Here is a 9131-nt window from a genome sequence, read left to right as displayed (position 1 = left end):
TTCTTTTTCTTTTTCTCTCTCCCACAAATAAATGGCTTTTGCACCAGAGCTGTGCACCAGACACTGGGATGGTCCTGGTGAACACATGGCCTTCATCTCTCCTTGGTGTTTTACACCTGGTGGGGACATAGATGATTAAACGGACACAGTCAATGGCACATATAGGTGCTATGGTAAGAGTTACTCATGGTGGGGGTGTCACCCCACCACAGGGAGGGGGAAGCAAGGGTTAAGCTGGGCCTGAAGGATTACAGAGTGGAAAGGAGTGGTTGTTTCCCAGGAGGGGACAAAGAGCCTGTGTGGCTGCCAAAGTGGGGGGCGGGGAGCAGTGATGAGGGGCTCAGAATGGGAGTGTCAAGGCCGGAAAGAGCAGGGGAGCCAGGAGGGCTGGTTGTACCTTTGAAAGGTTTGAAAAAGGGAAGAGACCTGCCCATCAGCCTCTTGAGTGTAGGATCGAGGACAGAGAGCGGGAAGGGAAGGAGGCAGGGAGGGGGCCGGCGAGGGGGTGAGTGAGGGGTGCTGGGTGAGAGGAGACTGCGGGCGTGCTAATCCGGACCCGTCTTTCCCAGGCAGCTAATCTGGACCCGTCTTTCCCAGGCAGCTAATCCGGACCCGTCTTTCCCAGGCAGCGACAGTGCCCACCTCTCCCGCTCTCGCTTTGGGGCACAACATTTCTTTCTTAGGTGTGCAGTGTTCAGGCCCCCGTCATGTCCAGGATGCAGTTTTATGTGGCATCCCCTTTTTACAAAGGAGTCACCTGCCCAGAGCCACTCATCGCACTAGGGGCTGAGCTAGGACTGTGCGTTAGTCCCTTTGGGCTGCTACAACAGAATAGCGCAGACCAGGCGGCTTATAAACAACAGACATTTAATTTTCACAGTCTGGAGGCTGTGAGTCCACGACCAAGGTACGAGCATGGTCAGGAGAGGGCCCTCTTTCAGGACACAGATTTCTTTCTTGCTGTGTCCTCACATGGTGGAAGGGACAAGGATGCTCTCTGGGGTCTCTTATAAGAGCGCTGATCCCATTCCTGAGGGCTCCACTCTTGTGACTAAGCACCTCCCAAAGGCCCCACCTCCAAATGCCATCATCACGCTGAGGGTTTCAACATGTGAATTTTGGAAGGATACAAACATTCAGACCCTAGGAGACTAGAACCCAGAGCCTCTGGGGACAGATCTGGAAGCACTTCAGAATGCATCACCCTATCCTTCCCAAAGGCCAGTCTTACTCAAGAAGATGGCAGTTTGGCCTAGGACTTTCTAAGTTTAAAAATCAAAGATCTCATCATACATGCAGAGCTTGACTCTTGCCATAGAGGATGGGGAGTCCCTAGCAGTACCTGAGGTGCTACCTGCTCTCTGCCCCAGTTCGGGGGCTCTGTCAGACTTTCCCTCCCAGCAGACACAGTGGCTCTCAGAGGAGCACGACAGCCCCTTAGAGTAGCCTGGCCAGACTGACAGGTTATCACCTGCTCAGGGGAAGGGAGCCATGGTCTTCTCCTGCCCACCCACAACCCAAGCCAGGGACGTCCAAAAGATCCCCAAACCAGCCTGGCATCTGCCCTGGCCCCAAGGCCAGGAGCTGCGGAGCAAGTGGCAGCTATGAGCAAAGCCTCTGATTGCCAGGAACAGTGGTCTGCTCCCTCCAGGGTAGACCTTTGAGAACTCATTCTAACCTTCGCCCAGAGTCGACAGCTTCTCCTGGAAATAAGTTCACAAGCTCAGTTTGGTTTCTAGAGGTACTTTTAAAAAATCTTTAAAATTTTTTCCCAGAATCTGAGTTGTCCTCCAGCAGCACACCTCAGTGACCCCGACTCGCCCTAGCAGCATTATCCTGGCTCGTAAGAGGCCAAACCCATGATCAAATAATGAATAATATTTAATCTAGACTTCTAAATGCGTTCCTACACAACACTGATTAAAACAATAAGCTGGACATTCTGGTTAAGATAAAGAATCACGAGACAGGTTACACAAACCATTTTCAAGGTTAAGAATTGAATCTCATAGACAACAGAGCACATTCTATTTCCTCACATGCTGCTGAGAAAATGGCCTGGATTTCAATCCCAGTCTCTCTCTTCAACATCGGTCAGGGACTAATTGCAGCTGTTGGGCTGAGACAGCTTAGATACGAGCCTTGAAATAGAAATTAAACAATGCCCTTGATCACCTTGGGATTCTTTCTGTCTGCCCAGATCTGTGCTAATTACCACACTCTCCAATCCAGTTCATGGGCGCTGGGATTTCTCTGGGGCCAGCATTAGAGATGCATTCAGAAATCTCTGCCCCAAATGTGCTTTCTGATTTGCACAGAGCCACATGTCACCACTGTCACTGTCTTGTTGTTTTTCCAAACTAAGAGAACATTGAAGCTTTCATAGGCTAAAGTACAGAATTCTCCAGAAAACAAAGGACTAGAGAATAGAAACAACGCAGATCATGAATAGGGGTCATGAACCTTTGCTGGCAAGAGGAGGATCTGTGTGACTCCATACATTTGCTCCCGTTTTAGGATGCAGAAGCTGCACTGAGTTAAAGGTAGCACCTTCAGAATTGCCTCTTCTGCGCCTGACAGTCTGATGTTATATATATATATTTTTTTAACACCTAAAATCTTCGGGACATTTTAGATCTGAAGCTATCAGGTCTAAAAAGTATTTAAGTAGATCCTGTTGGCATCAAGGAATAAGGGTATTTGTTTCCCTGGGACACCAAGAAATTATTCAGTGTTTTAGAAAGAGCGAGTGAACACAGAGGAAGTAGGTGAGGGGTGCTGAGGATGGAAGCAAATTCTCCAGATTTCCACAAAAGTGCTGCTTCTCCCATGTGCTGCAGGAGGCTTTGGCAAAGAGCACAATACTCTCTCCCCCTGCCAGTTGGTCCGAGTCCTCCTCCTGTGGCCACCACTCCTCTAACCCATCTCAGAGAGGCCGTCAAGCTCCCAATCGCTCGGCCTCCATCAGGATGTGGTCGGTTCCCAGTGCTGCTCAAGCTAAAGACTGCATCCCACAAGTGGGGTCTCTGACTGCCCGGGATGGGTCCTTAGTCACCAACGCCTGCAGCCACGCTTGCCACCGGTAGGGCGAACCAGCCATTCCTGTTTGCCCGACTCAGGTTTCCAGGACTTGGGACTTCGAAGGCTAAAACCAGGAAGGTCCTGGGCAAACCAGGTTGGGGTGGTCACCCCCAAATCACAGCTTTTGTTGTTGTTTTTAAATTGTGGTAAAATATATATATAGCATGAAATGTACCATTTGAACCATTTTTAAGTGTGCAATTCATTGAGTACATCCACATTGTTGTGCGGTGGCCACGACCACCCATCTCTGGAGCTTTCCGTCTTCCCACACTAGAATCCTGTATCCATCCCCCTCCGCCCAGCCCCAGGCAACCATCATTGTCCTGTCTGTCTCTGTGACTCTGACTACTCTGGATGCCTCTTATAAGTGGAATCCTACAGTATTTGCCCTTTTGTGTTTGGGTTTTTTCATTTATATATTGTCCTCAAGGTTTAGCTGTGTTGTAGCATGTGTCGGAATTGCCTCTCTCTTTAAGGCTAAATCATATTTACCTGTATGGATGCGCCACATTTTGTTCACGCATTTGCCTGTCAGTGGGCATTTGGGTTGTTTCTACCTTGTGGCCACTGTGAACAATGCTGCCAGTTACAAATACCTGCTCGAGTCCCTGCTTTCCGTTCTTTTGAGTATATACGTGGACGTGGGACTGCTGGATCATATGGTAGTGCTGGGTTTAATTTTCTGAGGAACTGCCGGGTACCCTCCACATCGTTTTACCGTGGGCTTTGTCTTTATGTCACCCAGCCAGAGGCAGGAGTCAACGCCTCTTCTAACCCGTGAGACTTGGCTAAAGAGACCTCACAGCAAACCACTTACACACTCGTATTAGGTCTTTCTGTCCTCTGGATTTCCTTGCTGGCCATCCTCCTGGGAGTCACCCCTCTCCCAGGCCCCTCTCCACCCCTCACCAAGCCAAGCGAAGGAAATCTCCTCTGGAAGAGCAGTTTCAACAGTTTAATTACCAACTTCAGTTACTTAATCCTGCCCTTGGGGATTCACCTTCTACCTTAAGAAACAACCAAGCTCTCCTAAAAGCATTCTCGTCTGACAAGGAAACAAACCTGTGTGGGCTACAGCCAAGCATAGACCACAAGTGCAGTTATCTCAAGAGGCCACCGGTCATCCACCGCCCCCCCTTCCTGTGCTTTTACCGCAATGTGCTGACAGCAATGCAGTGTGGTTTCGCTCCCTTTTACCAAGTACTGTACCCTAATTATAGGACTGCTGGAATTACAAGCCACACCTCTGAGCATCCAGCAAGTGCCTTTATCCCTGGGGCGGGGGATTACAAATCTTCTCTTCCTACAGTTGAGCCTTTGCCAGGAGAGCATTAAACTCACATTATTAGTTGAATCATTGGGACTAGTATCTCAGTTTCTCTAATCAAGTCTTAAAACTGAGAAGCACGGGCAATTCCCACATCCTGTATCTTGCCCTGGAGAGAAAGGACTTAAGCCATGAACCTCTTCCCTTTACCTGACTGGTGCTGTTCAGCTTATTTGGCGTATTACTTACTATTTAATTTGCTTCTCACAGTCCTTGGAATAGGCATTATTCCTTTTCTGTAGATAAAGAGACAGAAATTCAAGGAGCGTTAGTGACTTGCCCAAAGCCACACAGCTAGTGAGGAATAAGGTTCAGCTTGAACCCAGATTCTAACCCTACAGCAATAGATTTCCCATTTCTGCTGCCTCTAGGCCTCAGCCCACCAATGGATGGATAGGAGTCATGGAGAGGCCACCAGCTCTGGGCTCTGGGGGGCCCCAACATGATCAGTGCCACCACGCACAGTTCCTTAACTTCTCAGAGCTGGTTTCCTAAACCATAAAACAGATCAAAAACCCTATCATCTAGAGTCGTGGGAAGATGCAGTAAAATAATATATGGAGACTGTATCTGACAGTATGTATCAGAAGATGGGTATGTGTTGTCATTGCCACTGGATTGTCTCCTTGGCAGAAAAGAGAGAAAACGAAGGGAGGAGCTCCATCCCAGACCCTGCTCTCCGTAACCATCCTCAGGAACTGCCATGCTTCTGATTCACTCTACACGGGATCAACAAAACATATGTTCATTAGAATTTTCTAATTTATAAAAAAGCCTCTTAGTCTACGGCCACGCCACCCTGAACAGGCCCAATCCAGTCTGATCTCGGAAGCTAAGCAGGGTTGGGCCTGGTTAGTACTTGGATGGGAGACCACCTAGGAAGACCAGGTGCTGTAGGCATAAAAAATAAGGGATTGTAAGCTGACAAGGTCCTTGTAATCTGTGAGGTCAAGCAAGGGTTGCCTCGCAAAAAAAAAAAAAAAAAAAAGCCTCTTAGTTGTATGAGCTGTCCTCGAGGACCTAGTGCTAAGTGAAATAAACTAGTCGCAAAAAGACAAATACTATAGATTTCACTCATATGAGGTGCCCAAAGTCATCAAATTCATAGAGACAGGAAGTAGAATGGTGGTCCCCAGGCGCTGGGGACAGGGAACAGGGAGTTGTTGTTTAATGGGAACAGAGTTACAGTTTTGCAAAATGAAAAGAGTTCCAGAGATGGATGATGGTGATGGTTGCACAGCAATGAGAATATGCTTAATGTCACTGAACCGTACACTTTTTATGTTATGTATATTTTACCACAATTGAAAAAAATTCTGGGGAGTGGGGGTGGGGAAGCCTCTTAGCCTTGCACATTTTATTCAAGTTTCTTTGGAGGGAACTTCACTCTGCCTATGCTGTGTAAGTGCTTTTTTCTATATGGATCTGGTTTGATTACAGCAGTTACCTCTTAAGTAAGGATTCAAATTAGTGTCAAATTAGTGTTTGGAAAACCCCTTTGTGGCCCACAGAGTAGGTGAGAATAGGGACAACACTTTTGGTTTTTCTTGTGTTGGAATAAACACTGTTTCTTGGAGCATCAGATGAGATAGTTGATTTACATTTAGGGGACATAACAAAATATGTATTCTGAGCAGCTCCCGGGGTGGGGTGCTCACATTGTGAGACGCCCTCAGCACCAAGGCCTGCTGAGGAAACATCAGATTCCCAGCCCCTCCTCGCCTTGGGGCACAAACAAGCAGAATAGCCAGAGTCAGCAGCCCCACTGGAAATGTGGGCTTCTTCCCTTCTTTCCCTCAAGCAGAGTTGAGTGCATCCAAGCTGAGTGGGTGTGCGAGGCAACTCCACCAAGATGGCCTTTGTCCTGTCAAAAGAAACTGGACATGTGCCCTACTATCACCCCTCTGTCCAGCTGATTCTGATGTGTTTTAAACCCTAAATCATTCCTCTGACCTTTGACCAGATCTATCAGCCATAGAAAGATGGTCCCTTCCCTCACCAGGTACTCGCTGCTGGCAGCATCTCACAGACACTCTCAGATACCTTCCCAACCTCAAAGTCTCCAACTCTAAAGGATCTTTTCAGAGCAAAGATCCAGTTCCTAAAGCCAGATGTCAAGTCTAAACCATAGGGTTCCTGGCTTTTCAAAGTTTGAGTAAAATTCCCAGAAGACCATATCGAATAAAGCAATGCATGTGAGACAGCACAGTCTTTCAAATTTAACTCCTGTCTTCTTCAGAAGAGTTTAGGCAGCACCTAGTCCAGCTGCAAGCATGGCTAGGAGCTCCAAATAAATTAATAAATGACCAACTGTCCTGTGGTGAGCCTGCCACCATTAATTTGGCGCTATTCTAGACCAATAGAATGTCTGATTGGTAATAAATTTGGATTGTTATGCCCAAGGATTGAGAAGTAAACTAATTAACTGGAGCCTATGAACCTTAATCCCAATTCTGCCATTTAATACTTTGCTGATCCCCAATCAAGACTTTCTATCTTGATTTTCCTCATCTATGAAACTAGAAGAAAGATATATTAAAATGAAAGGGGGAGGGGGAGAACAATGAAATGCTGACTGGTGAAGTTGCTTATTTTTCTACCCTGTAATACACTTGATTCTGAATGTAAACAGGGGGAAAAGTAAGAACATTTGGGTTTATTTACATCACCACGGGGAGGGGCACTCTGGGATCTCACGGTTGATTTTTCTAAATCAGTTTGGCTCCAAGCACCAGGTGAATGGCACAGCTGAGATACAAAAAAAGACACAAAAATACTAAAACAATAAGCACTTACACAGCATAGGCAGAGTGAAGAGTGACTAGGAATCAGATCCGGGTCAAGTAGGAAAGCTGGTGATCGGTCTAAGCGGCAGTGTTATTAATGGAAGCTGCTCCACAGCGGGAGCCTGAAGAGATCCCACAGGCTTCAGTCCCCTCTGCCATCACACAGCTGTGAGACCGAGCAACTCACGGAAACTCTCACAGACTTGCCAAACACTCGGTCCTGCTGGTGCCACAGGACTGGCTGTGTGCTGCCACACTACAAGGTTGACATGCAGATGAATTATGGAAACTGTACATGTTAGACCAGGTGAGGAATTGCTATCACATCCCTTCCTGACAGAAAGCACTGAGGCACTAGAAATATTATGAACCTTCTACTAGATCACTGAACACAGAACTTGCTCCATACCCCTACACTCCAACTCTACCCGAAGAGGCAGGAGAACTTAGTTGTCAGCAGTTTAGGTTTCTGAGTTCGATGGTCTATGTTCCTAATCCCAGCTCTGTCACTTATGAGCTTTGTGACTTGCCACAGTGGCTTACTTTGCTGAGCCTCTGCCTCTTCATTTATATAAATTGTGGATGATGATGATGAAATTACTTTACAGAGTTGTACAGGAGACTGACTGTTACATGTTAATTTACCCTGTTATGGACTGAATGTCTGTGTCTTCCCAAAATTTACATGTTGGAGCCCTAATCCCCACTGCGATGGTATTTGGAGGTGGGGCATTTGGGACGTGATTAGATTTCGAGGTTATGAGGATGAGGCCTCCATGAAAGGATTAGTATCCTGATAAAAAGAGAGAGACCAGAACTTTCTCTTTCCACCATGTGAGGATGCAACGATAAGTGACCATCTGAAAGCTAGGAAGAGTGTCCTCACGAGGAACCTCATCAGCCTGCACCTTGATCTTGACCTCCCTGACCTCCAGGACTGTGAGAAATACATGTCTTTTGTGTAAACCTCCCAGTCTATGGTGTTTTGTATGGCAACCCAAGCTAATACATACGAAAGCACTTAGAACAGTGCCTGGTTTATAGTAAAACATCTAATAATTATTAGCATATATTTACGTTTAGCTCTTTTGAAACTTTAAGAAACGTCGCATTCTCAAATGTTTAAAGAATAATATAACAGCATACCCACCACCCAACACAAGATACAAAACATCACCAGCACAAGTTGAAGCCCCTATGTACCCTCCCCCCGCCAATTACATTATCCCCTTCCTACCCAGAGGTAGCCATGCTTCTGAATTTGGTATTTATCACTCCCATGCATTTCTTTATACTCTTAATCTAGTTGTAAATAAGGAGTCTGAATCGGAAATACCATTAAGCCAGGAATAACATGCACCTCTTCCAGAAGGATTTAAACATAGCATCTAGTTCAGCACAAAGTGTTGTTTGGCAAGCACGTCCTCATTTGTCACCTCGGTATGTGTGTCCACCTCCCTGAGCTGGGAATGTGCTAATACCTCCTGGTGGTCCGAACGATGCTGCAAGCCATTACCTGGGTCTCCTGTCAGTGGGTCTGTGCTCGCCAGAGATTGCGATCCGCAGCCCCGCCCAGCTCAGTGCTGACACCCCCTCCCCTCTTGCAGACAGAGATGCGGCTGCAGGACCAGCACCTGGCCAGGCAGCTCATGCGCCTGCGCAGCGACATCAACAAGCTGAAGATCGAGCAGACCTGTGACCTCCACAGGAGGATGCTTAACGACGCCACCTACGAGCTGGAGGAGCGCGACGAGCTGTCTGACCTCTTCTGCGACTCCCCGCTGGCCTCCTCCTTCAGCCTCTCCACACCGCTCAAGCTCATTGGAGTCACCAAGATGAACATCAACTCCCGGAGGTTCTCCCTCTGCTGAGAAGCCCTAGCAGAGGGCAGAGGAGTCAGAACAGGGGGGTTGGAAGGTGGGGATGGGGCATGG

At 47.4% G+C, this 9131-nt stretch overlaps 1 protein-coding gene and 1 pseudogene across 3 annotated transcripts in view; both read left to right on the top strand.

The window, feature by feature from the left end:
- FAM167A (family with sequence similarity 167 member A) overlaps positions 1-9125 on the top strand; it is a 45816-nt gene extending 36691 nt beyond the window's left edge. For all 3 annotated transcript variants that reach the window (XM_011359441.2, XM_011359439.2, XM_023530252.1), the window contains one exon: positions 8805-9125. In XM_011359441.2, coding sequence (XP_011357743.1) covers positions 8805-9068 — 264 coding nt within the window. In that variant the 3' untranslated portion in view covers positions 9069-9125. The remainder of the gene's footprint in view (positions 1-8804) is intronic.
- LOC111739149 lies at positions 5193-5311 on the top strand (annotated as a pseudogene).
- Positions 9126-9131: the final 6 nt, after the last annotated feature.

Source organism: Pteropus vampyrus, unplaced genomic scaffold (genome assembly GCF_000151845.1).
Source record: "Pteropus vampyrus isolate Shadow unplaced genomic scaffold, Pvam_2.0 Scaffold47, whole genome shotgun sequence".
NCBI classification, from domain to species: domain Eukaryota; kingdom Metazoa; phylum Chordata; class Mammalia; order Chiroptera; family Pteropodidae; genus Pteropus; species Pteropus vampyrus.
This window is presented reverse-complemented; position numbering and strand designations above follow the sequence as displayed.